This window comes from Vombatus ursinus, unplaced genomic scaffold, assembly GCF_900497805.2.
Source record: "Vombatus ursinus unplaced genomic scaffold, bare-nosed wombat genome assembly UNPS02014797.1, whole genome shotgun sequence".
NCBI classification, from domain to species: Eukaryota; Metazoa; Chordata; class Mammalia; order Diprotodontia; family Vombatidae; genus Vombatus; species Vombatus ursinus.
In genome coordinates, this window is record NW_020954575.1 from 1,662,418 (window position 1) to 1,689,577 (window position 27,160).

General features: G+C 45.7%; 3 protein-coding genes across 5 annotated transcripts in view; 1 reads left to right on the top strand and 2 right to left on the bottom strand.

Annotated features, from left to right (window-relative positions):
- Nucleotides 1-9,555, top strand: part of MYO19 (myosin XIX) — a 38,517-nt gene extending 28,962 nt beyond the window's left edge. For all 3 annotated transcript variants that reach the window (XM_027870377.1, XM_027870378.1, XM_027870379.1), the window contains exons 21-26: nt 1,718-1,830; nt 2,886-3,052; nt 5,558-5,687; nt 6,906-6,991; nt 7,451-7,741; nt 8,667-9,555. In XM_027870377.1, the coding sequence (XP_027726178.1) occupies nt 1,718-1,830; nt 2,886-3,052; nt 5,558-5,687; nt 6,906-6,991; nt 7,451-7,741; nt 8,667-8,795 (916 nt within the window). In that variant the 3' untranslated portion in view covers nt 8,796-9,555. The remainder of the gene's footprint in view (nt 1-1,717; nt 1,831-2,885; nt 3,053-5,557; nt 5,688-6,905; nt 6,992-7,450; nt 7,742-8,666) is intronic.
- On the bottom strand, nt 9,383-15,408 carry ZNHIT3 (zinc finger HIT-type containing 3). Its single transcript, XM_027870381.1, has 5 exons — nt 15,297-15,408; nt 15,100-15,131; nt 14,525-14,605; nt 11,791-11,871; nt 9,383-10,154 (listed from the first exon to the last, which is right to left on the bottom strand). The coding sequence occupies exons 1-5, from the start codon at nt 15,377-15,379 to the stop codon at nt 9,958-9,960; spliced, it is 474 nt and encodes a 157-aa protein (XP_027726182.1). The 5' UTR covers nt 15,380-15,408; the 3' UTR covers nt 9,383-9,957.
- Nucleotides 15,409-20,041: 4,633 nt separating this feature from the next.
- LOC114049108 (lysophosphatidic acid receptor 1-A-like) lies at nt 20,042-21,022 on the bottom strand. Its single transcript, XM_027870296.1, has one exon. The coding sequence runs from the start codon at nt 21,020-21,022 to the stop codon at nt 20,042-20,044; it is 981 nt and encodes a 326-aa protein (XP_027726097.1).
- Nucleotides 21,023-27,160: the final 6,138 nt, after the last annotated feature.

Sequence of the window (27,160 nt, forward strand, 5' to 3'; positions counted from 1 at the left end):
ATTTTTAAAACTGATTAGGAAAATGCTGTTTCTGAGTTTGTGTAAAGATAGGAACTTTTACAAGTACTTCTGTAGTGTTCAGCAGGCCAGAGAGGAGAGAGGTTGTCAGGAGGAGAAGGGGGATGGACGGTATCGGAGGCTGCCAAAATTTCCAGGAGGAGGAAAATTGAAAGGAGGCCAATAGATCTTGGGTACATTAAGAGATCTGTTGGTCCTTTTAGAAAAAGCAGTCTCAGTTGAGGGTGAGACCCCAAGAATGAAGGAGGCTGAGAGCCTAGGAGTCTAAAAAGCTGCTGGTGCCCTTGAGGGAAATAGAGAATTTAGTAAGAGGGTTAGGTTTGGGGGGGAAAGATTATGTAACGAACTCCCAAGATTCAGATCAAAATCCATCTGTGCCTGTCCATCCTATGAGATGCACTCCCACTGAAAAACTGGCCATTGGGTAGGGGGCACAGGTTGCCTGACTCGCCTGTCACAGCCCCAGAGCACACAGTCCACCTGCTGGGGTACCTGCAGCAGCCACAATGTGAACTGTGGTATGGGGACAGTGTGGGGGGGATAGAATGGGAATTTTCCTCATACACAAGGCCAGCAATTGAGGAGAGTGGGGAGGTATTGAACCATAATGGCTGAAGGAGGGGCCAAGCCCAGAATTGACTGAAAGGGTATTGTGCTGAGTGGGATGTTTTCTCTCTCCACCTGATGGGTCACACCCCCATTGGGGTCAGACGATGGCCCCCACTTTGTAGACTGCTGCCCTGAGATCACACAGCTGATAAGTGCCTGAAGGGTGGATGGGAAACCCTGGGTCAGATATCCTGACTCCATGGTTTGTGTCTCCCAGCATTATTTTGGCAGCTCTGGGATGGATGGATTGAAAAGAGAAGAAGCTAGAGGCAGGCAGACCAGTTAAGAAGCTATTGCAGTAGTCCAGGAGAGAGGGGGTGGTGACCAGGTGAATGGCAAGGACATCGTGGGAGTGCAGTCATTAAGATTCGACAGCTGATTTGGGGGAGTGAGGGAGAGGGAAGAGTTAAGATACACTGAGGTTTCTAGTGACTCCACACCCACCTAGCACTTAAGCCCCAGCCTCTACTTTAAACACCTCTGTTGAGAGGATTTTTGGCAATTCACTGGATCAAGAAGGGTGTGTGTGGGAGTGAGGAGGAGTTAGGGAACCACAATGACATCACTTACAAGCCCTTGTTGTTTCTGAGGGATAACCCTAGGAATCCAGGGTAAGGGGGGGGGAAATCCCTGTCACAAGGAGGGCTCTGGGGAGAGGAGGCCCTTGCCAAAGGCAGCCTGGATCAACCAAAGGCCACTGAACGGCATTACCAGTCAGCATCCTTGTTAGGAGCAGATGCAGTCACTTCATTCTGGGATAGTTATCTATATACCCAAGTGCCAAAGCGAGGGTACAGGAACACTGTGAAGGTAAAACAAAGAACCTGTGGGAAGTAGGCAGCAGCAGCCCCGATACTGTCTGGTTTTGCTTACCAGCATCCTCTCTTCCTTAGTCCTGCAGTTCCCTCTAATCCTTCTGGGAGGAGTGTTTAAGCAGAGGCTGAATGACAGCCTTTCATGGGTGATGTAGAGAAGATTCACAGTTTGGGTGGTGGTTGGCCTAGCCAACCTCCATGGTCCCTTTCGCTGCTCGGAGGGGTAGAGTATGAATCCTCAGTAATCCAACATGTGATTTCCCTTTGGCTCTCAGGGTCTCCTTTCAAAGCTTCCTTGAACGGTATGACCTGCTGAGAAAGTCCCACCCACCCCAGCCCAGACCCTCCTCCAGATTGCCCAGCTCTTCGCCCACAAAGGAGCACTCAGGTGAGTGCTGGGGGAACCTGGAGCCATGTCCCACTTCAGAGCCTCCACAGGACCCCGAGACCAATCGCAGCCCTGGCACTGAGACTGCATCTTCACCAGGGCTAGGAATAATGGGGCGATTTGCTCCTTACCCGGTTAGGGGACTGGCCCATCCCCACCTCTGGGCTAGTGACTCTTCTGAGACTGCTGAAGCCCTCTTTTTGCCAGGGGTGTGGGTCACCAAATTAAGGTTTTTTCTTGTCTTCTTTCAGAGATTTGTGTTACTCTCCTTTCTTTTTTTTTTCCTCTGTCTCCTCTCCTTTCTCCATAGTCTGCCTTCCTGTTCTGTCTCTCTTGCCAAAACCACATTCTGGCCATTAGTTTTAAAGGATCTTCCTGCTGCCACCTCTGCCTCTCCTCCACAGCTTCTCCCTTTGCCAATCTGTCTCCAAAGAGGCGATGGTGTTAAGTGCGGTCAGACTGATCAGGTAATTAATTCTCTGTCTCCCTCTGAGTCAGTCTTGGGTGAATTAGGCCAGTCAGGTCCTCCTCCTAAAAATGCTGTAATTTCTAGTGCATCTATCTTCCAGTTTGTGCTGGGGGTGGGGGAGCCGCAGGGCCAGAAACAACGGGCTTGCTCAGCTCCTGTTCCATGTGTGTGATACGTAGGCTACGATGCTCTTGGCCCATAGGACTCTGCTGAGTTGGCTGGGTTCTTGAGTACCATGGCCCGGCTCAGTTGGACAGCAGAAGTCTTGGGTCAGCATCCAAACACTTTACAAGCCTGACTTGTAAGAAAGAGCATGGTTATGGTTGTGGCTGGAGCAAACAAAGAGATGGCTGTGGCTGAAGAGACTCACCTAGAGCAGCCAGGGCCCTCTCCAGACCCTCACCCCGTTGCCTTCCTGCCTTTCTGTTGAGAAAATGGTCAGAGAACCTAACAATGACAGGAGAGCCCCACAGCCCAAGCAGGTCTTCCCCAAAACCGGTACTCTTAACCTTGTGGACATGCATGGAGTCTCAGGATCTGCTGGACCGGCCTGGGGTGATCTAGGCCTTTGTCTCTCGGTTTTCAGGACAGCAGGCAACCCCTGAGAAGGACACCGTGCTTCACGCTCTCATCAGGGACATTCTTCTGACTCTGCCCCCAACAGCGGCTACTGTCAGAGACCACCCAGAGGCCATGCTGGCTCCCAGGCCAGTCCACTGCGGTAGAACCAAGGTTTTCATGACCGACTCTGTGGTAAGCACTGTCCCCTGCAGCTCTACAGGGTGAGGTCAGGGGGGAAAGCAGGCGAGAAGAGTAAGAGAACTCCAGGAGAAAAGCAAGCGCGCGCGCGAACACACACACACAGACACACACACAGACACACACACACACACACACAGACACACAGACAGACACACACACACACACACACAGACACACACAGACACACACACACACACACACCCCGAAAGAGGAAGAACGGGTTTAAAATGGGCCTTTTCCCTGTAAAGCAATAACACACAGCTTCCTTAGTCATTTTTCCCCTTTCTTATTCTCACATGCATACATAACCCTAGCACTCAAAGGATTACACATGTGCATACATCTATACCCATAGACAAGCACACATGCTATTTCATAATCCAGCATAAAGACAGCAAGTCAATGCAGTCAGTGGTGTAGTACCTGCCACAAGCCAAAGTAATATAGAGGCCTCCGGTCTACTTGGAGGCATAATTTATATCCATGCAGCAATGAACAGTACAAGACAGCATGAAATCAAACACCCTTTGTGTGGTAGGCTCAAGACTGAAGAAATTCAGAGAAGCAGTAATTCCATACAGGTTGGAATGGAGGGGGGGGGCTGCCACAGGGGCAACACCTTCCTGAAGAAGATGGGACTTGAACAGAACCTTGAAAGCTCTTGGAATATGTGGACCCTGGCCCATTAAATGTCAGCATCTCATGCATTAAAAATAAAGCCATCTGTTACCTTACTTTATTGCTCTTTGAGATTATGAAAAATTACCAGTGAAGATACATTGGAAGGTTGTCCCAAAAAAGAGAGATACTGCCATCTTCATTTTGTTGAAAGGATTAGGAACAGGGATGATGGGTGTAGAATGTACTGTGTATACTGGCAGCGTTGGGACTGATTTTTTGCCGAAATGGTTTGTTTTGCTTTTTAAATCTTGGTTACCAGGGAAGGACCACTGGGTCAGTCTGAGGTACATTGGGAAATGAAGGTGATATTAAAACAAAGGCAGTAATATTAATGTGTTTATGAGTTATTGTGGGAAGTTTTTGCATTATAACCATTTCCCAATATACCTTTCCCTTCCTTTAATAAAGAAAACCAGTGAAACAAAATCAGCCAGTCACCATGTCTGATAATGTTTGGCATCTGTAGACCCCTCATTTAAGCTGAATTCAGCTGCCTTTTGAGGATTTTTTTAATTTACCTAACTGTGGTTATATATATTCATCTGGTCCTGCTTTTTTCTTTTCTTTTTTTCGGAGGCAGTTGAGGTTAAGTGACTTGCCTGAGGTCAAACAGCTAATGAGTGTCTGAGGCTGGATTTGAACTCAGGTCCTCTTGATTTCAGGCCAGTGCCGTATCCATTGACACCTAGCTGCCCTAGACCCTGCTTTTTTCCCCCCTCTCTGTTCATGCAGATATTCCCACAAGCCTCTGAATCTGTCATATACATCTACATCACAGTAATACTCATATTCCATAATTTACTGGACCTCTAACCCCTCCAGAGCCAGCATCAGCCATTATGAGGGCTCTTGCCTTTTAATGTATAGCATCGTGTTCGCTCTTTCAGTTGTTTTCTTCACTATCACTTCATGCAAGTTTTCCCATGTATCCGAATTCTTCATACTCATTGCTCCTTATGGTGTGATGACATCCTGTTCCATTCATATATCCTATTCAACTATTCCTGTTATAAGGCACATAAATTCTTTTTTCCAGCTTTTTGCTTTTATAAATAGTTGCTACCTGTAGGACTTTCCCCTGGCAGCACTCAGTTAAAAAGAGCTCCAAAGTTAGCCAGCCACTTTAGCATCTGATATTTCTAGGATCCCACCTCTTTGACATGAACATGGTTGGTGGTCATAGGCTGGTCACATTATTACATAGGATTGAGAACTGAAAAAGCCCTTACAGGGTGACATCATAAACAAATTAGAGGGCACATGGAATACACTTTGCGACCAAATGAAGGACAGGATCACAGATGATAAAATGGACAATTTTGATTACATAAAACTAAAAAGGTTTTGTACAAACAAAACCAGTGCAGCTAAAATTAAAAGGGAAGTCGATTTGAGAGAAAAATCTTTGTTGCCTGTTTCTCTGATTAAGGGTCTCATTTCCTAGATGTATAAGCAACTGCATCAAATTTTAAGAATAAGAGCCATTGGGGCAACTAGGCAAAGTGGATAGAACACGGGCCCTGGAGTCAGGAGGACCCAACTTCAAATTCAGCCACAGACACACTTACTAGCTGTGTGACTCTGGACAAGTCACTTAACTCCAATTGCCACACACACACACACACACACACACACACACACACACACACGAATAACAGCCATTGCCCAATTGATAAATGGTAAATGTATATGAAAGTCAGTTTTCTAAGGTGAAAAAACCCTTAGTTATCTTGTCCAACTATGAGTTCTACTCCATCTGATCAGGATGGAAACCTTGGCCTTCCTTACTGTCTCTCCTTCCTCCTGTCCCAACAGCTGGAGTTGCTAGAACACTGTCGCATGCAAATCCTGAATAAGTGTGCTAGATGCATCCAGTTCTGTTGGCGACGGCACCAGCGCAGAAAGCTGGAGAAGCAGAGATGGGCAGCCACTCTTCTACAAGCAGGTAGGGCCCAGCATCTGGAATGGGGGTTGGTTCACTGTTCAAAGTGGCCTTTCCAGGGAACCAACTTCCATGTGGGTCTTCAGCCAGAGCAACTGCCAATGGTTCTGGGTAAAAAGCCAGATATTCCTCCTGCAATGAGTCTCATCATTTTGCATTTAACTGACTTCAGTTCAGCTACATAAAACCCATATAGCAAGTACTTTACAAAGGCTCCTCCTTCCATTCTCCTCCCACCAATAATCATGAGAGGTTAAGAACCCCTGGTTTAAAATGCAGGGATCTCAAGACATCTGTGAAGGACTTAGGATGAAAAAATGCTGTCCATCCCCAAAGAAAGAACTGATGGTGTCTGAATACAGTTTGAAGCATACTTTTTTTTTACTTTATTTTTCTTGAGGTCTTTTTTCCTTGTCTATGTTTTCTTTCACAACATGACTATTATGGATATGTTTTGCATGACTACACATGTGTAACCTATATCAAATTGCTTGCCTTCTCAATTGGGGGGGGGGGGGAGGGGAGGGAGGAAGGAAGAGAATTTGGAACTCAAAGTTTTAAAAATTTAAAAATTGTTTTTACATGTAACTAGGGAAAAATAAAATACTAAATAGAAGTGGTAGTTTCCCAACCACTACTTGTGGAGTAAAGAAAAAAGTGCAGAGATCCCCACTGAAGAAAGTCTGAGCACCACTGGTCCGTCCACGGACACAGCTCCCTCAATTCCATGACCGAGTCTAAAGTTCGATCTTTTTGTGTTGACCCTATCCATCGACATTTAGGTGAGGCAGCTGAGAGGCCTGATTTGGAGGGCAAAGGAGAAATGACAATGGGCCATGATTCCTTGGTCTGCAGACCAGATCTCCCAGAAGCCTTGGCACGCTCTTTCCCTTTGTGGATCAGAGCATCATGGATTTAGAGCCAGAAAAGGTCTCAGAGGCCAACTAGGCCCTCTCATTTTACAGATAAAAAGTGAGGCCCAAGAGTTTGTGACTTACCCAGAGTCACATAGGTAGGTATCAGAGGTGGAATTTGAACCCAAAGACATTGCACCCTGCTGCCCCCCATCCTGGACAACTGTCGGTAGGTGCCCCAAGGCATCAAGTGCAAGATTTCCCAGTAAGGTGCTATCGCAACAGAAGCAAGCCTCGGCAAACAGCAACTTGAGGTCTTGAACCAGCCCTTTATTTCCTTCCTCTCATTTGTGACCAAACCCCTCAGTGACTCGCTCCTGGCTGACACGGAAACGCATCCAAAGGCTGCATGCTGCTGCGACCTCCATCAAGCATGCCTGGCGGAAATGGAGGGTGAGTGCCTTCCCCTGTGCCTAGCCTTGCTCCATCACCCTGGAAGAGGAGAAGGGCATTCTGGGGGCTTTCACTTTCATAAAATTATTTGTGTTCACCATCCAAAGTGTTTTTCCCAAAGCCACCTTAGGAAATCCTGTTTTAGAGATGGAAAAGGACTTTAAGAATTACCTCATCCACTCTCCCTCATTTTACCAAGGAAGAAACTGAGGCCCAGAAGGGAAGGCCACACACTTAGTGGCAGGTGCAGAGCTAGAACTTGGGCCTCCAGACTCCCACCTGCCCCCAACCCTCTGAGGAGTGGCCTAACTTTCCACTTTTCAAACTCCACCCAAAGATTTGAAATGCTGGAATGATTTACCAGATGATGTACTAGAAGACAGTTCTAGTTGCTGGTGCATGCGAGCAGGGGAAGGGCCTGTGATGGTAAAAGGCTTCTTGTGTGGGTGTTCTTTGAAGGCCAAAATGGATTCCCTAGTATTCACAGAACTGGATGATGTGGAAGAAAACTGCTTTGCCAAAGTGCCTTGCTCCCCCCTCTCTACCACCCTGCCATGGCCCCCACGTGAGACAATCCAGCTCTGGCCCCTGGGACTCGTGCTGTCAAACGCACCTGCAGGTGTCATCGGGATGCGGAGGAACCTGTCCCTGCAGGCTTGTCTGCAAATTCCTTGTCACAGCAGCACCTACAAGGTAGAGGCCACCCAGTGTGACCAAGCTGGCATCACTTCCATCAGAGCACTGCCCCAGGTAAGGAAGAGCTCTCTATTAAATGGATTCCACGAGAGTAGCAGATTTTGCCCATGACTGCTCTGGGGCAGTGCGTGCCACTGCTAATGTTAAAAGCAATGTTAATAACAATAATAATTAACATTTATATAGCCCTGTGAGTTTTGCAAGGCACTTTATTACTACATTACCTACCGTAGGAAGTAGGTGCTATTATCTTTCTCATCTTATAGATGAGCAAACCAGAGCAGAGGTTAAGTGACTTGCCCAGAGTCACACAGCTAATAAGGATCTGTTTTCAGATTTCAAACTAAAAGGGAAATAATCCTTGTGTTCAGGGAGCTTACATTCTATAAGAATATAAAAACAGATGTAGCATAAATAGATAAAAAATAAAAATAGATGTTTCTTGGTTGGTTGACTAATTAATGGGGGAGAAGGTAGTATTTTCACTTTGATAATTAAAATGTATTTGTGCTTTCCACAACCCTTAATAAGGTGTAAAATGGGGTGGGGGAGCAAAGCACAGGAGGGCTTTCCTGATCCTCCCAGATACCAGGGCCTTCTCTCCCTCACAAAAAAATTAGCAAGAATGAAATAATATAGAATCACAGCTTGTGAATCCCAACTGTCCTTCCCTGCCTTGGGCAGATGGCTGGAATCTATGGCTTTGTCAGGTCACACCCTAGTCTGGCAGCTAGTTAACCAAATGAATGTGAGCTTTCATTTACTAATTAAGACTGAGGTAAGTAGGAGAGAATGGTCACTAGAGAATGAGATGGCAACTCCAGGGCCTGTTTACAAGGGGGTGAAAATATAAAGATGGGGGGTCCTCCGTACATTCTTTGGGGTGTGGTATGGAAAGAGGTTTCGGCTGGAACATGGGTGGTCAGGGCCCGTGTTCTTCCAAGGAATAGAGCCAAGTGCCATTGGACTGTCTTTCTAGGGCTCCATCAGGTTTCACTGCAAGAAGTCCCCCTTGCTCTATGCCAACATCAGTCCTGAGCCACAGAACTACGACATCACTGGCTTTAATCAGATCCTGCTGGACAGACACAGACTGATTCCAGTCTGATACTCTTCTTGCCCTTGAGTCTTGCCTACCCTGAGGTGGGGCAGGGCTCCCTGCACTGCACTTTGTTTCCTCCAGGACTCCGCCTCCTGATGCCTTTATGAAGCACAGCATTCCAACCATCCTCCCCCAGGGACCTCAGTCATACCTGAGACCGTACCTCCCTCTGAGCCCAACTCTTAGAAGCACTGATTCTGAGCAGGTTAGCAGCCCTGGCAGTGATGAGGGCCTTGGGCAGTTTAGCCTTCGGGCTCATGCTTCCCAGGCACAGTACAGCTCCTTCAGGTAGGAAGGGAGAAGGGTCAGTGCAGGATTTTTAAAGTGGAATTCAAAAGAACTAGGGCTATCCCTCCCTCCTCAAGCCTACATGCCTGAGCTCTATGTCCTCTACTCCTGTTGAGTAAAGTTCTCTGCAGATCGTGCTGGGTGAAAGCAGTAGGAATGTGGCCAAAATCAAGGCAGAGACTCGTTACTTGATAAAGTCTAGATAACAGTCTTATGTTGACACCATTCAAAGTTACTTCAGATGATTAGTTTGTTCTACACCAAAGATGATGATCTGGGGGAAACGAAAACAGCTTGCACTAAAATCAGTAACTGTCCATTTTATTTAAATGCCATTACTAGTGGCATCCAGGAACAAACTGAGCCAAGATGATGTTTTAACTCAGACGTATATGAGAGGGAGACTTTGCCAAACAAACCCCTCTCCTAGGCTTGTTTTGATGTGTGCCATGAACAAATAAAACTTTTTAAAGAACCAGTCCACGTTAATATCAGTCTTTCTTTTTGTTTTGTTTTGCTTAGGCAGTTGGGGTTAAGTGACTTGCCCAGGGTCACACAGCTAGTAAGTGTCAAGTGTTTGGTCTGATCAGCCTTTCTTTCCACCAAATAAGTTACCTCTTTTGGGCTTGAGCACACTGTGTTCACCAGCAAGATGAAAAGCAGAGGCTGGAGAGTCCTAGGCCTTTGACTAGAGCCAGCCGCCCCACTGAGCCCCTCCCTTGGGGAGGGCTCTGTCCATCAGGTCTCAGGTCCTGGAACTGCCTGTGATCCAGCCTCCACTCTTAAACCCCAGAGTGAGGGCACTAAGCTCCAGTTTCCTCTTTCCAAGAGGCTGCCCAGTTCCTTCTCCACATTTGTAGGCGCTCAGAGCCAGCCCAATTCACCCCTCCACATCCAAAGTGTTTTCTTCCTCAGGAGGGTCAACAATTCTAAGACAGCAGTCAGCAAACTCCACGAACAAGGGCTCTTGCATATGACTTTTCATAAGGGTCTCTTTGTCTTCTGCCTGGTCAATGCTGACCAACAACTGGCGAAGGTGGGGATTGGTCAATAAGTTCCTTAATTCCTTAGAGTTCCCTTGAGAAACAGACAAGAATGAATGTGAAGGGCAAGCACTAACAGAGCTAAAAGCATTACCCCATCCACTGGAGTCTCAGGCAATCAAATATAAGGAAGTACACATCTTTTACTAGGGCTAAAGCTTTCATCACACATGGCTACCTTATTACCTGGCCTCTTGTCACCTATTACAACATTCACATGGAAGTTGAAACTAGATGTCCTAAGATTAACCATCAACAGTCAAGACTATTAGGATAATTTTAAAATAAGGATCTTGTTTTCAGTGTCCTAAAAAAAAAATAAAGATAAAAAACTTTATTTTAAAGCACCTGGATATCAAGCAAAAATGTCAGAAGCCAGTTCTTACCCCCTTTATGGCATTTAGCAAGTAAAGAATTACAACTCAATCTCAAGAAAGGACAAAGCATTTCATCAGTGCTGGGGCTAGGTGTGCCCGAGCAGGCTTAATGACTTAACAAGACCACACACACCTTACAAATGACTTCATTTCCAAGGCCTCCTTACAGCAGAGGTAAGTAAGGAGTGGAGGAAAGGAAGATAACACCTCATGACAGTTGCTCTGGCGCCAAAGTACTAGAGGAGTCCGACTTCCTCCAACATAATCCTGCCTTGGCAAACACACAAAAGCCAAGTGTGAATAGAAACTTGTTACCATTAGGCATTCAGGTTCTGTCCTGCTCTGTGCTGGGCTGACTGTCATTGTGGGGGGTGGGGAGTGGTATGTCAGATGGTACAGAACTGTAAAGTCACACCACCATATAGAAAAAAGGCCTAAATTTACAATGACAGTGGCCCAGTATCCGATGTTAAAAATAGAGAGTGTGTGCATGTAAAAGTAAAGGAGAAGGGTAGTATCCTCACTGATTTAAAACAAAAAACAAAAAAAAAAAACAAACAGTGCAATGGATAGAGCACTGGCCCTGGAATCAGGAGGACCTGAGTTCAAATCCAGCCTCAGACACTTTACATTAACTAGCTGTGTGACCCTAGGCAAGTCACTTAACCCCATTGCCTAGCCAAAAAAAACCAAACAAACAAACCCCCAGATGCTTGAAATATATACTAAACATATAATTTACCATTCATTGAATGGGATGAGGCTCTGACACTCCTAGCATACATCTGCTTAATAAACCAAGGTCTCCTTCCCTTTAGTCATTATTGAGATTGAGAGAGACATGTGTCTGAATGTCAGAAGTATATTTTGCCAGCCTTACAGGATCACTGATCACAGAGCCATGAGGGATCTATCTCGAGGCATCTAGTCCAACCCCCCTCATTTTATAGATGAGGAGACTGAGGCTTGGAAAGATTAAATGATTCATCCATTACCACACAGATAGGGAGTGTCCTTTCCACTGTATGGAAAGTCATTTCTCACTGGCAGTTAATTCTGGCAATATTTTTTTTTTTTAATTTCTCAGGAAGCCACAGGGTCTGTATGTAATTATAACACAGAGTTGCTTAGCTATAAAGAGGATCCTAATTAAGCAATCTGTCAGTAATTTTTCTGTGTTTAAAGATCTTAGTCATACTTTGGCTTAACACATGCAATCATTTTCTATGCTACGGGCCCATCAGATTACAAAACCACACATAAGATTAAATGTGATGTATGACATTGGCTTACCCAGGTCCTTCAGCTTCCGAATAGAAACTCTGTCCTTTTCATCATCACTGTCCAGAATATCAGCCACTGACCAATCATTACCTAGAAGATAAGTGTTTGTTATTTGCTCAGTTTTTCCCCAGTTAAACAGATGGAAATGTCTTCAATGCCACTTGCAATGCCCAAAAGAAGGGTCCTGCAAAGAATAGTGGAACCCAGAGGACACAGGTTCAAATACTATCTCTGATAGTTACTGCCAGTATAATCTCACAATTGTAATCTCACAATCAAGAGGCTTCTGGCCTCTGAGGTCCATTCCAGCTTTAACTCTACAATCCCCTGATTCTCTAGGGCCTCACTACCTGCCTTATCAATATTACGGAAGGGGCTTATGGTGAGTGAACAAACATTACAAATCTATGAACCCAAAGTACTCAGCCTATGAAGTTCTATGGATGAAAAGCTTCTAGGAAGAAAATAGTCAAATCCAGTTCCATTCCCACCAACACTTATATTCTGGACACTATTCCCAGCAACTCTTAAAAAGAGGAAGCAAGAAAATTTTACACTAACGTTACTGCATTCCAGTCAACATCAGGATATATTTACTGAGTCAACAATGCAACAGATTCAACAAATAAACATTTCTTAAGTATGTATACAAGTTGCTGTGCTAGAAGCTGGAGAGATGAGAAAACAAATCTTCTAGGAGCTTACAACTCAATGAATGCAAGGTAGAGTGTGAAAAGAGGAAAGGAGGTATGCAGATGGCATGTCCTCAGGAAATTCTGAGGAGGAAGAAGGGAATACCCAGCTTAGAGGATCAGGGCAAACTTCCTATAAGGAATAACCTAGTAAGAGTACCCACTGTACCAATTCCTGCCATCCTCCCTAGAGAGGCCCAATTTTATGTGTCCCACTGAAGCACTTAAAACAGCTCGAGGCATGCAGTTCTGTAGATGCTCGATAAACACTTAATTGAACTCTCCATCCTTATGTCTGCCACCTGTGTCAAGTGAAACCTGAAACCCAGGAAATAAACTGGAGCTTCTAAGCATATCAATTTAGTACATAATGCATGCCAACTGCATAACAAATTAATCAGAACCAGGCCTCCTCAACTTTGGCACTGGACCCTGAATACAGGAAGAGACAAATTTTTGGTGCAATAAAGCAAACAATAGGATATAAACCAAGATACAAGATTAGTAATCTGACTTCTAATCGAAGGAAAGATTAGGAGCTTTCCAAGTTGGGAGGGGGAGAGCAAACAGGTGCAATTCTCCGAAATCAGAAAAAGAGATGTCCCATACCCCCCTCTCCACAAACGTTTGGATTCAATCGAGGGAACAAGGAAACAGTAACTGACTGACCAGTATGGGGCAGTTTTCAGATAAGACATGAATTGCTTGAGATGTATAACTGTGAGAAAATTCCCTACACATCTATCTGGATCTGACTGGGTTTCTGGTCAGCATAACCCAGGCCCTTACTTACGGGTCTCTAAGCAACAGGTAGAGGTGGTCCAGCTTCCTAGCCATGAAGGGCTGGGTTCAAACAAAGTTTTCTCACAATTCCCATAACTGAACAAAGTTTTCTCACTAGACAAAGTGGACTAGACCCCCACAAGTGAATAGAAAGAAACTGAGCTAGAACCTGAATTGAGTCGAGAGCTTGTATAGTTCACTCAATTCCCACAATTCTCTCACAACCCCTTGCTTTGGATGTGGGGCTTCTAACATACCATGGGACTCTTCCTCAATCCCTTAATCGAAAGGGCCGAAAGATGTCAGCCAACCTTCACTGTCTGTAGCATCCCAGGACTTTGGGCCAAATCCCACTCTTTGCCAATTCTGAACCCGTGGGAATTCCTCTCAATCAATTTCTCCATGCCCAAGCAGCTGAATGGACAAAGTCCCATAACTGGGCCAAGGCATCTCCACTACTAATCGATACTCTTTATCCTACTACTATTATCATTCTCACAATGACTCTACCAAACCTCTCTCCTCAAACACCCCATTTTATCTCCTCTATCCCTTTCTGGGTAACCTTACTTCCTACTACTAGGAACATCAGATGTGAGCTCCCTCAACTTCCCTCCTCTGTCTTAATATTTTTCTAAATATTTTATCTGTCCTTTCCTCTTTCCATAGTGTTTCAGAAGAAAAGTTTTCTCTCCTATTTTCAAAATTACATTGACCCTGGTCCAGATCCCATCCCATCCTACAGCTTGTCTCTGTCAATTCTCTGTCCTGTCTTCATTACCCTCTGCCTAAAAGCAAGTTCAGGTCTCCCTTATTCTATTGTAAAAGCCTCCTATTTGGTCTCCCTGCCTCATGTCTCACCCCATACTAATCCATCCTCCACCAAAATGGTTTTCTAAAGCACAGGTTTAACCATGTCCACCCCCCTCAAAACTCCAGTAGCTCCCTTGCCTCCAGGATCACACATCAATCCCCCTAGCTGGAATTAAAGTTCTTTATAACTTGGCTCCTTTCTGTGTCTCTAGTTTTTTGTTTTGTTTTTTACACATTACTCACCTTCTCTAAAGCCCAGGTGCTGATCTGCTTCCTCACACTGGAAGCTCCAGATCCAGGCCCTGTGCACTGCCTGAAATGTTCTCCCTGCCACAAAAATGTTTGTTATTCTCTCCTCTCCTTACTCTTTTCACTTTTCTTTTCTTCCTGTCAAAATTTCCCTGGTCTAGTCCTTAAACCTTCCAGTTTCACCATTCAAAAAAAAAATCACTCACCTTTGTCCTCCAAAATCTTTGTTTTCACAAGATGTGTATCTGAGTCTCCATTTTTCACAACAAGAGAGGGTTTGCATTGCTCTGGAAAAATTAAGAACACCAAAGTCTCTTTACAAAGCAGGCAAACCCCATGCAAGCCTGAGCCTGGATGGATTGAAGGAGAAAGGAAAAGAACAGAAAGGGCACAGACTATAGCCTTCCCTTATTTACAGCTCAAAACGCAGAAGACAGTTTAAAAAAAAAAGGCACTATGATTCCGTGATTTTGAGACAATGGGGAAAGGAACAAAAGGACAGAAATAGGGAAGGGAGTATGGAGAAGAAAAAGATGGGAGGAAAAAATGGGAAGAAAGCTACTGACAAGATAAAAGAGAAGAAAATCAAACGGAGCAGAAGAGAATGGGGGAAAGAGACAGGGCAGGGAGAAGGGAAGGAGACGGCATCGGGGCAAGATGATCAAGGAAAGTGAACAGGAGAGGATGGGGGGACAGGAAAGCGAAGACAGGACAGACCGGCGGAGGCGGGGCTGCAGGGCGAGGTCACGGGGGTCAGCCAGGGGGCCGCGCCCCTCCCTACCTTTGTGCTTCTTGTAGCAGGGCACGGAGCAGCTGCAAGAGAACCAGCGACAGGCGGGTCAGAGCGGACTGGCGCCTCTGGGTATGGACCCCGGAATTACCGCAGCCTCCCCCGAGCCTCCCCAGCCCGGGCCCAGAGCGCACGAGGGCCTCCCCGCCCTTTTCCCCCCTCCCTACTCCCCTCGAGGTCTCACGTACTACGGGACGCGGCAGGCGGGACAGCGGTACTTGGGTACCTCCTCGCACACGGAACACGCAGCCCTCACTGCTCGAGAAGCCATGACCGCCTCCGGCACTCCAGCGCAAGCGCGTGTCGAACTCCCGCGCCACGCTCCCTAAGGTATCGCGAGAGAACCCGGAAGTATGTGATCTGTTTCCTCAGGATCCTCCAATCCGGGCCTAGCCAAGGCCAAAACTAGGCAAAACCAATCGACCCCCGCTCCCTCCACCTACTAGACCTAGATAGTACAGCGCCAAGTATTTGATCTTGCACGTGGGTAGGCCGGGTAGAAGGAAAGATCACGTGGTTCTTTAGAAGTACGCAAATCCCACCAGAGTTTTGTGGGACCTGGGTAGGCTTACTAGGTTTCGTAGGGTCTTGAGATGGACAATAGTGAATGGTCATTAAACATCTATTAAGTGCCTACAATGTATTAGGCACTGTGCTGAGAGCTGGGGATACAAAGGCAAAAGACAATCTCTGTCCACAAGGAGGTCACATTCTAATGGGGGAAAGAGAGCACATAAAAAGAAGCCGGAAAGGAGGGAAGGGCGAGGGTACCTGGCGCCAGGGCATGATGAAGTCCTGCAGCCATGGAGGGAAACGAGGTGACTGCCCTGGGCCCCCTCCTTCAATGGAGAAACTGGGAGGTCTCCTAAGTTCACCCTTCCCCTCCAATGGGGGTGGGGTGGAGCAGGGACATGGGGTACTGAGAAGGTATTTAAGAGTTGATGCCATCTTGCTAGATGAAGGATGTCTGGAGATCATGATGGAAGGGATCATTTCTAAAATGAGGGAGTTGGACTAAATTTTTAAGGCCCCTTCGGTCTCTAAATGCTATGATCTAGATTTCTCCAAGATCACATGATTTGGAAGAACACAGCCAAGGGATCAGGGCAGCCCTAAGTTTCCTTTCCCAGTCTTTGGTCCAGGGATGTCCTTAGACCAGGTTCAAGGATGATTTATATATTTATGTCATATGTCTTTACATGAAACTGAGTTTCATCTCACCCTCTCCCATCAATCAATCAATCAATAAGCATGTATTAAGTATATACTAGGTGCCAAGTGCTGTGCTTGGGATACAAAAAGAAATAAAATACTGCCCCTGCCCTCAAGGAGCTTAGAGTCTAAGGGAGAGACATGCACACAAATATATACAAAGTAAGGTATATACCAGACGAATAGGAAATAATTAACAGAAGGAAGGCACTAGAATTAAGAGGGGTTGGGAAGGGCTTCCAGTAGAAAGTGAGATTTTAGTTGGGACTTAAAGGAGGCTAGAGAAGTCAGTAGTTGGGAGTGGAGAAGGGACGGTATTCCAGGTATGGGGGACAGCCAGACAGAATGTTTGGAGCTGAGAAGTGGAGTGTCTCATTTGTAGAACAGCCAGGAGGCCAATGTCACTGAATTGAAGAGTACTTATCCAGGAGTGAGGTGTAAGAAGACTAGAAAGGTTGGAGAGGGCTAGGTTATGAAGGGCTTTGAATGCCAAACTGAGCATTGCTCCTGGAGGCAAGTGGAAGGCTCTGGAGTTTATTTGTTGGGGTTGGGAGGGTACAGGGCTGACATGATCAGACCTGTGCTATAAGAAAATCATTTTAGTGATTTAGTGACTTAATGAAGGATGGATTAGAGTGGGGAAAGACTTGAGGAAGGCAAACCCACAAACCATGTATGGCAATAATTGAGGGGAGTTGATGAGGGCCAGCACTAGAATGGTGGCAGTGGCAGAGTAGAGAAGGGGGCATATTAGAGAGATGTTTGAGAAAGCCTTCTGGGACTCTGTGAAACTAAAGCAAGCACATCCAGCCTGGTAAAAACACTCCTTGGGCTTTCTTTGCTTGGTTGTGCCAGTTAGAGAAGAATCAATGTCTAGAATGGGACCCTGACTGTCACACAGGCCACCCAAAATGGACCTTCCTTTCTTAAAGTGGTAAGAGTTCCCTTGAGTCCCTCCTCTTCAACCATCTCTTAGAGGAAACTGAGGCAGAGGATTACAACCTGGAGGGGTAGGGATGAAGGTGGGTAAGGAATAGAGACTCAGGTCTTTCCTTCTGGGTTATTTGCCCAGGGTGGCACCTCTACATTTTCATAGCCTCTCTTCTGCCGCCTCTCCAAGAGGGGCTGGAAGACAGAAACTAAGAGCACTCCCATGACTAGAGCAGAAGACAGAACCTTGGTGATTTTTCCCTGGAAGACAAGAAAGTTATCCAAGGGAACACTGACCATCTGCTGGAGATGATAATGATCTCTGTTGTGCAGAGTAAATGCTGTAAATACTTGGGTAGCTACTTTCTCTTCTGCTCTCAGGTCTGTTCCTATGCAGAGCTCAAACAACTTGACCCTCATGCCTCACCCATCCCTCCTGATCCTTATTTTTCTCCTCCTCTCTCCAGCCTTTTAGGTGACACTGCTTTGGGCTCCTCTGACTGAGGCTCAAGTTCTGGCCTGAGCCTTCCTTGGGGTGTGACAAATGGGAACTATTGCATCCCTCACTTGTTGGCACTTTGTAGATCTCTATGCTTCTAGGGTTTGGAAGGATAGTAGAGAGGTCAATAGATTGGAAAGAATGAGGTGAAGGCTTCCACTGGCTCTTTTAAAAACAAACAAAACCTGTCACTAAAGACCTAAAGGAAAGACTATTCTTTTGTTGTAGTGAAAATCACATTGATTGGGGCATCTAGGTGGCGCAGTGGATAGAGCATTGGCCCTGAAGTCAGGAGGACCTGAGTTCAAATCTGGCCTCAGACCAAACACTTGACACTTACTAGCTGTGTGACCCTGGGCAAGTCACTTAACCCCAATTGCCTAAAAAAAAAAAATCACATTGATTGTGCCAGGCTGAACATGGATTTGAACCGTGCTATTTATTGCCTAAGAACTTTAGTGGGATGCCCAGAGCATCACTCAGAGTCATGGACTATGGATAATACCAATTTTAAAGAGATAGGTCCTCACTGAGATTCAGTTTCATCTTCTGTCATAAGAAGGGATTTGGACCAGACAATCTCCAAAATCCTTTCCATGTAGGAATTCTAGTATTCTCCTATCCCACTCACTTCACCTCAGGTGGCTCTTTTGTGGCTAAAAGCTGTTCTTCATTGTGCTGTGGTTGTTGTCTTTCGTGATCAAAGAGGACCAATAACATCACAGGGGTGATGTCCTGACTTGCCTGTGACTTGTTTTTCCTAGATGTTGTGACTAGAAAGCTGACCTTAGACCTGAGTCCGTGTCTTGCCTCTGATACATGGGGTAGTTCATTTAACCCTTCAAAGTCCCTCATGAAACTAAGACTATAAGTGCCAAGAAGGTGCCAATCTGCTTAAATAGAGTTTCCTCCTCAGGACCTCCCTACCCCAATGAAATCACAGATCAAGTCCAAAAATAAATAAACACATGCATACATAGGAGTGGATGGAAAGGTCAAGAGTGATTTGCCCCTTAGGCGTGTCCCTGAGTTCCAACTCCTTCCCCTACCCCAACCAAGGACAGAAATCCTTGGTATAAGCATGGGAGAAGGGGTGGGGAGGGAAGAGGAGGACTGGGACATCGAGACTAGTATTGACCCTCATGAGACTAGTATTCAGCTCTTCTTTCTTGACTGAGGGCACCATCAAACCTAACCTCCATCTTCCCATCAAAAAATACAGTTTATGGTCTTCAGTGTAAATTCCCCAGGTTCACACTGGCCTGGAGCAGTTCAGTTTGGATTGTGTTCCCTTCATCCCTGTCTCAGCTGCTTTCTGATCATAGTGCCAGACACCTGCTCAAGTGGAGAAAATAGCTCCTGGAACTCATACAAGGAGTGCAATGAGCAACTACATCAAGAGAAAGTAAATTTATTCTTGGGAAAATGAGTGAAAAATACTAAGGTGAGGTCTAGAGAGAACGAACAAAAGGGAAGGCACCTGGCCAGGAGAATCAGACTTCCCTCCCCTTCTTTCCTTCCCTCCCCCATTCAATCCCAGAGACATCCTTCCCCCTCTTTCCCTCACAGCCCTTTCCCAAAAGCACCAGGAGTGGAGAGGAATACTGCAGAAGTGTGGGGTACCTCAGGATGCTGGCTCCGCTTACTTCAGAACTCAAGCCCTGCAACTCCTCCAGCCCAGCTGGAAAGATGAGAGCTGTCCAACCCCTGAGTGCTGAACCAGGTCCCACGTTCTCTGCCTCGCAGCAGAGGCGAGGAGATGTCATCTAGGAGACATCTAGGGTATATGGAAAGATCCCTTCCCCTACTGTCTCGCCCTGTCTTCGAATTCTCCAACAGAAAGTTAAAGTGACCTTGACTTCAGTTCACTATGTCAATAATCCTGAGGGCTCCCTGTCCCTCTCAGTCATGCACACACTTTAAGCCTTTATTTAAACGAGTTTAGAGCGGCCACCAAAATAGACAGCCTGATTTCTCCTAAGTGACTCAAATCCTTCTTATTTTATATCCAAATTAACTCCTGTCCCTGCTGCTTACGCAGCCAAATGGACTATTCAGTAGCAAGGAGAAAAAGCACACAGATCTCTAACCCACTCCCACTATGAGAAAGATTAGTTGGGATTATTAAATCCTACCAAGATAGTTGAAGAATTTCCCTTGTAAATTATATGCAGTTTGGAATCTCTTCCCCTACCTTATCACCTGCCTCAGAATGAATCTAGTATAGATGATGCCCACCCTCTTCTGTTCTTGGCAATATCCAGTTTTGGGAGAAGGGGAAGTCTTCAGGGATTAAATGTCCCTAACATCTCTAATGTCTTGCATTTGGATCTGGTTGTTGGGAGAGCATCTGGAGAAGAGGAGAAGAAACTTGCTGCCCAGACTCTTCACCTTGAGAGTGTAGAGCACAGGGTTCCCTAGGGCATTGAGGGTGATCATAATGGCAGTCACATTTCGGAACACAAAGAAGCCAGGATACAGATCCTCAGGGCAATGCCAGCTAGCCACATCCACCAGAACACCAGCGAAGAAGGGAGTATAGGAAACCAGAGTCAGCAGCCAGATAGCAATGCTGGTCCGGACCACTGGAACCTCAGCTAATCTGGACCCCCCTCCTCCATGACTCTCCATGGCAGCCTCTTGCTTCTTCAGCACCAACACAATGTTCAGGTAGCTGAAAAAGGGCAGAGCCAAGGCCACCACACAGTGAGGGATGGTGATGAAGATTAGGTAGTTTATACAGAAGGGACCATAGAGTTCTGAGGGCTGGCAACTACTGTCCAGTACGTTCCAAGATAGCAGAGGTAGTGAACCCAGAGTGACTGCAAGGGCCCAGTTGGCCAAGACCACAATGACTGCTTTTCTCTTGGACACCCTCGCTGGAGTCCTCAGTGCCCCACCCACTACCATCAGGTACCGCTCCATGCCAATACTGACCAGGTTGTAGATGGTGGAAAAGACTGAGGTGGCATAAAGAGCATATGGTATCAGCAGATCACGGGAACCACGAATAGTATTGTCAGGATGGGCCAGAAATAGCACAGAGATCCAGAGGCCAGATGAGCTGGACAAAAGGTCCGACAAGGCCAGGTTGCCAAAGAGCATGAAGATGGGGTGATGGAGATCACGGGATTTCAAGATGACTATGATGACCATCCCATTGGAGACCAGAGACAGGATGTTGAGAGTTACCTGAGGGATGCCTAGTACCAATACCAGCTGTGGGCTCCACAGTTGGCTACCATTCCAGGAGCAATTCTCATGCAAAGTCATCATAGCCTCCCACACTAATGTCACAGAGCTACACAGTCCCACTCCACACTGTTGCAAATGGAAGAGTAAAGGTGGCACCCCCTACTCCCCTTTCCTACCAGTATCTGATTAAACTTTAACCACCTGCCCATTGGAGCATTTGAGTTACTAACCAAGGAAAGTATAGCTGCTGCCCACCCCCACCTCCTGGTTGCTATGATAACCCACAGGGCAAAATAGGTCTAATCACCAGCCAGCAATCTTCCCACAGGGAGCCCTTATCAGGGACCAAAGGTGGATCATTCACAATGGATTTGGAGCAATCAGATCGATGTTTTGTTAAGTAGAAATTTCTTTGGCAGACTAGAGTTCTCTTAACTGAGAGAGGGTAATCAGGCCTGAGAGAAGCTTACTGTGTAAGAATCTTGGAAACATCCTGGTTCATTCAACATACCTCTGCTACTCAATAAAGATCTGTCTGAGTAATACCGGGGAAATAGACTAGATAGTATTCACAGAGCAGTTAGAGGGAGGTTTTGGCTGAATGGAGGAAACCAAGAAGTTGGTCAGATATTCTCTAAATGTTATCTCTTCGAAACACGAATTTGCTAATATCCACCGCCAATTGAGAACTAACAAAGAATCGATAGCGTTTTCAAGAGAAATTTTAACTAGCCCTCAGGAAGAACCTTCCAGTTACTAGTAGGAGAAGATAGGGAGAGCCTAAATACACAACAGAATTTATGGAATCAACTTGGGCAGTGGGTATGGACAGCAGAGGTCACTGTTGTTTCAGAAACACACATCTAAACACCTACTTCCTTGCTCCCCACACATGTAGTTCATAAATTTTAACTATAAACATCTATTATATATAAAGATGCAGTGGTAGGCACTAGGGATACACAAATAGAATAATTATACAATTATAATAAAATAATTAAACTTTCCACCCTCCATGAAATTATACTTAGCCAGTGGGAAGGGAGACCGTGACTGTACATAGATGCATATAATACAAAATAATTGGTGTTAAGGGAAAGATCCAGATGTTATAGGAAATTTTTAGAAGGAAAAGAACACTTTCAGCATGGAAGGTAAGGAAGGCTTTATGGAGGAGGTCACACCTGAACTGAGCCTTGAAGGAAGAATTCTAGAAAAAAAAAAATACTCACAGAGGTACATAAATGTAAAGGCTGCTAGGTAGTACAGTGGATAGAGTGTTGGGCCTGGAGTTAGGAAGACCTGAGTTCACATGTGACTTCAGGCACTTAACTAGCTAAGTGACTTTGGGCAAGTCACTTAAGCCTGTTTGCCTCAGTTTCCTCCCCTGTAAAATGAGCTGGAGAAGGAAATGGCAAACCACTTCAGTATCTTTGCCAAGAAAACCCCAAATGGGGTTTCTAAGAGTAGGACACAACTGAACAACAACACCCAAATGTATGAATAAACACACAAAGGAAATTCATGGGATCAGGAGACATTGGATTGATTTACCAGCTGTGACTGACTGTTTGGCTCTAGTGTGATGTTATAGAAAGAGTACTGACTCAGAGTCATAAGATTTGGATATTAAATCTGTTTTAGTTACTATAATCTTCAGTAAGTCATTTCATTTCTCTGGGCCTTGGTTTCTTCATCTGTGTAATCTGTGGTTCAAGGTCTGAGCTCCCATGAACTGGCATCAATTTCTGAACTGTCTACTCCCTTACTCTTTAATGGCTCAGAACTCAACCAGAGTTCACCCCCTACGTATATGTGTCTTTCTCTAAGGGTCCTGATTCTCTGCCATGCTTATCTACAAACTGACAAAACTTTAAACAGAGAACATATTTATTAAAGGTAGAAAAAACACAGAAATAAATAAAAGAAATAGTCCAAATGATAATAATAAGTAACAATAATAAGCTATCTTCCCTCTCTTAGTGTTTAACAGTTACCTTAACTCTGTAGTTCTCAAACTTAACACTCTTAAAAATTATTAAGAAGTTCCCAAAGAGCTTTTGTTTATGTAGGTTTTATCTATTGATATTTACCATATTAGAAATTAAAACATATTATTTGAAAATAGCTTTAACATTGGAGACCCTCTGAAAGGGTCCTAAGGACCCCCAGGGGTCATCAGACTACACTCTGAGAACTACTGCAACTCATAGTTGGGGACTTAGTCATAGTCTAACCCTTAGTCACAGAGGGCCCAAGGACTTCATTGAAGGGACAGCATCTCATGGCCATTTTCATATTACTCTCCCTGAGTTCACTCGTTTGTTTGCCTATGCTGCAGCTATACTAGGTGCTCTAATTTCTCTCTCTCTCTCATCTCTCTCTCTTTCTCTCTCCCCCTTCTCTTCCTCCTTCCTCTCTCTCTCTCTCCTTCCCTCCCTCCTATCTCTCTCTGTCTGTATCTGTCTCTGTCTCTCTGTCTCTCTCTGTCTCTGTCTCTCTCTCCCCCTTTAGGTTATGCATCATGTCAGTTTCAGCAGACTTCCATTTCTTGTTAATTTCATCGGACTGTGCCCATGACTGGCATGGCAATGCCATCTCTGTCCCCAGATCAGCTCAATGCTTACCCCTGTCTACTCTGTGCCACTGAAACTCTTGTGAGTCCCCCCCAAAAAAGGGTGTTGACGTGTGCTGCATCAAGTACTCCATGGCAAAAGAAAAAAACATCTTCTCCCCAAGGATACACATTGGTACTCTTTCCATCTTGTGCAAAGGGAGGAAGAGAGGTTACTTTCAGACTTCCTCTCTGGTCCCAGCTTCTGTATGTAAAAAATAAAGAGGTTGGACTGGATGATCTTTGAAGTCCCTTTCAGTTCTGAGGAGAAGAGGTACAGTGGATTCTGGGTTCTTCTCTTCCCAATGCAACCTTTGAAAATCCTTCAGCCCTTTCCTTGACCATTGATGCTTCTCTCCCAACACAACATCCCCAAAGAACTGGCCCTGAGAGACAGTAATCTCTCCTAGACAACAAATGCCCTTACAGGCATCCTAACTTTATTAACAATGAAATATTTAGTACCTGAAAGGCATCATTCCCTGCAAATGGTAAGAACAAGTACAAATAAGAGAACCCATAACAGCCCAATTCCAGCTCCCTGGAGGGACATAGGTTTTGTAGCCAGGATGTTATAAGGGGCCGGCTGGGAGAATATTTGAACATATCTGCAAGGCTGGGGTGAGGAGCAAGGTTGTTTGTGTGTTTTTTTTTCCCCTCATTGTGATGGCCATGTTTCTTAGTTTTGTTTCTATTTTAGGTTTGATGTCATAAGGTTCCCACCCCCTCCTTCCTCTCACCCTCCCCCTGGAAAGTATCCTCTCCACCCTGATGGCCAACTCTCACTCTCTTCCTCCCAGATTAACTCTGCTAAGGGAATGAGGGGAAAGCAGCTCAAAGCCCCTCCTGGATATTGACGGGAAGGGAAGGTGTGCAGGACACTGGACTTTTCTTAACTGTCTCTTCTCTTACCACTCATGAATAGTGACATTGGGGGGGATCCAGGCCCACAACCAGGGAGGCAGAACCTTAGTGAGAGGTTTACAGCGGTCTGGGGAAAGGGAGAGAGTGCTGGGAGGTACTGCCCCTCAATCAGATCTCCATAATAAACTCCTGTGGGGTATTGAGGTGAGGAAGTGGATAGAGCACTGGGCCTGGAGTCAGGGAGACTCACCTTCCTGAGTTCAGATCTGGCCTCACACACTTACTAACTGTGTGACCCCAGGCAAATCACTTAACCCTGTCTGCCTCAGTTTCCTCATATCTGTAAAATGAGCTAGAGAAGAAAATGACAAACCACTCCAGTATCTTTGCAGAGAAAACCCTAAATGAGATCACAACAAAGAATTGGTTACAACTCAACAACAACAAAATGAAGGGGTCGGCCTCCAAGATCTCAGTTACCTAAATGATGTCCTACCGTAAGCCTGTGGGGATTCCAGGATGTGAGTGATGGAACAGCTTCTGCCACTTCTTAGGAGATGAAAGGAAAACAAGGCCCTTCCACCATGAATAGCTTCATATGGTATAGGGGAACTGAACACTCCAAGCACTCATTTTTCAGGCTGCAAGCAATGTCCCCTCTACACTGGGCTCTGGAGCACACCCACATCTCCCAAGAGCAAATACGCAGGGTCACGGTGCCCACCCTGTAACTCTGCCTTTCCCTGCCCCATCCCCCCCAGTATTTCCTCCAAGCCTAGTCCTCATTTCTCTTCAGATCTTTGGCCTGCTTCTTTATTATTGTGGATAAGCTTTTATTTGTTGCTCAGTCATTTTTTTCAGTTGTGTCTGACTCTCAGTGACTTCAATCATTTTGGCAGCAAGATCGCATTATTTAAATCCCAAGAGGGAAATGGGGACTAACTGGGGGGGGGGGGGGGGGGGGGGGCCCCAAAGCCACCAGACCTATCCAGGTTTGGTGGAGGGATTGGAGATTGGGTGGAGGGTTCAGGGCACTTCAGAGAAGGGGGGCACACAGGGAAGATCTAGAAAAAAGGAAGGGAACAAGCATTGACTAAATACCTACTAGGCCGGTCACATTACAAATACTGTCTCACTGGATCAAATTCTCCCTGTTGTGAAAGAGGTAGGTGCCTTTGTTATCCCCATTTTTCGGATAAGCAAACTAAAACAGAGGGAAGTTATTTGACTTGCTCTGCTAATAAATGTCTGAGGCTGGATTTGAACCTAGGTCTTCTTGACTCCAGTCTGTGCCCTCTGCTCACTGTGCCATCCGTTTACCTCTAGATCTAAAGAAGGAATAATGAAAACTGTAAAATATATCATATATGTGTACAAATGTCAATTCTTATTACCAAGAGCTCTCATGTCTACCATATCCTTAGAAAGTCTTAAGGTAAGCTTTACTATAAGGTAGACAAGGCAGATAAAATCATTATTCCTATTTTGTAAATGAGAAAACTGAGGCCCAGAAAGGTTATGGGACTTATCCAAGGTCACATAGCTAGCAAGTGGCTGACCTGGAATTGGGGCCTAGAATTCCTGGGTCCCTGTCCAGTAATAGGAACAGAAAAAAGAAAGAAGGGGGGCAGTATGCAAAGGGGTAGAAAGCAAGAGTTTGAGAAGGGGAAAATTACAGAAGACAGGGAAGCTCCCCAAACCCACCCATCTGCCTCTAGTCCCAACTGGGTCCCTCTACTAAGGGATGACACCTCTTATACCACCCTAACATAATGTAAACAGACCCTGTCTCTCCCTCCAATACCCATGGGCTTGGCCCTTTCTAATTTACACTCTCTACAATTTTATGAGTGAGGTAGCTGTATATCATTGGGTACCAGCCCAGCCCTGTAGCAATTATACCTGGAGATCAGAACCTGTTGTCCTCCTGGTAAGATTTAGAGGTAGGGGAGAAAGAGAGGCAGGTGACTGTTAATAGCTCGGAACCAGGAAAGAGAAGAGAGTTCAGAGATAAGAGTGGGAAATAAAATAAAAACCCAGAGAGTGACCCACCTAAGAGCTAGGGTCACTCCCCTAGAATTATAGCTACAAGAACAGGGTGAACTCTGTTGCCAGGGCAGAGGGGGACTGCCTTCCCCTCAGGCACTGTAGAGCTAAGTTTATGGGATGGCTTTGCCCCACACAACCTCCTTAGAATAATTCCAATCTCCCAGGGGTTCTGACAACCTTATTTCAGCTGAGAGTTTTACAATTCTCTCCTACCCTCATTTTCCCCCTTAACTTGAAATTCAAAAGAAAAGAAACTGGGAACGTTTATCCCTTCTTCGTGCACATATTTAGGGGAGCTGTTTGTAAGGAGCACGTGTAACTCTGAAGCACACTGGAGAAACCCAATTCAGGGGGGCTGCCCCTCCTCTTCCCTCATTCAGGCCTGAGGCTCCCTGGGTGGATCAGGTCAGTGGAATGAAGCTTTGATGTTGGGCCAAAGGTCCCGAACAAACCCTCTCAGGCTCCTGACAAAGGTCCCTGAGCCCTCCTGGCTTACAGACGGCAGAATTCTCATGGGAGAAATAGGAAACCCAGGGGCACCCTAATCCCACCCTGTAAATCTCATTGCTACAAGAATGCTTGCACATCTCTGTATTTGAAGTGGAGGGGGGTTGGGGGCAGGGAAAAACACACCAAGGGTTTTGGAATTGGGGGAAGAGAAGAGGTGAAGAAATTCACTCTTACTTTGG

Coding starts and splice junctions, on each gene's coding strand:
- LOC114049108 (XM_027870296.1), bottom strand. CDS start 21,022: ATGACTTTGCATGAGAATTGCTCCTGGAATGGTAGCCAACTGTGGAGC.
- ZNHIT3 (XM_027870381.1), bottom strand. CDS start 15,379: ATGGCTTCTCGAGCAGTGAGGGCTGCGTGTTCCGTGTGCGAGGAGGTA. Junction 15,132..15,296: donor CCCGCCTGCCGCGTCCCGTA/GTACGTGAGACC, acceptor GTTCTCTTGCAG/CTGCTCCGTGCCCTGCTACA. Junction 14,606..15,099: donor CTGCTACAAGAAGCACAAAG/GTAGGGAGGGGC, acceptor TAATTTTTCCAG/AGCAATGCAAACCCTCTCTT.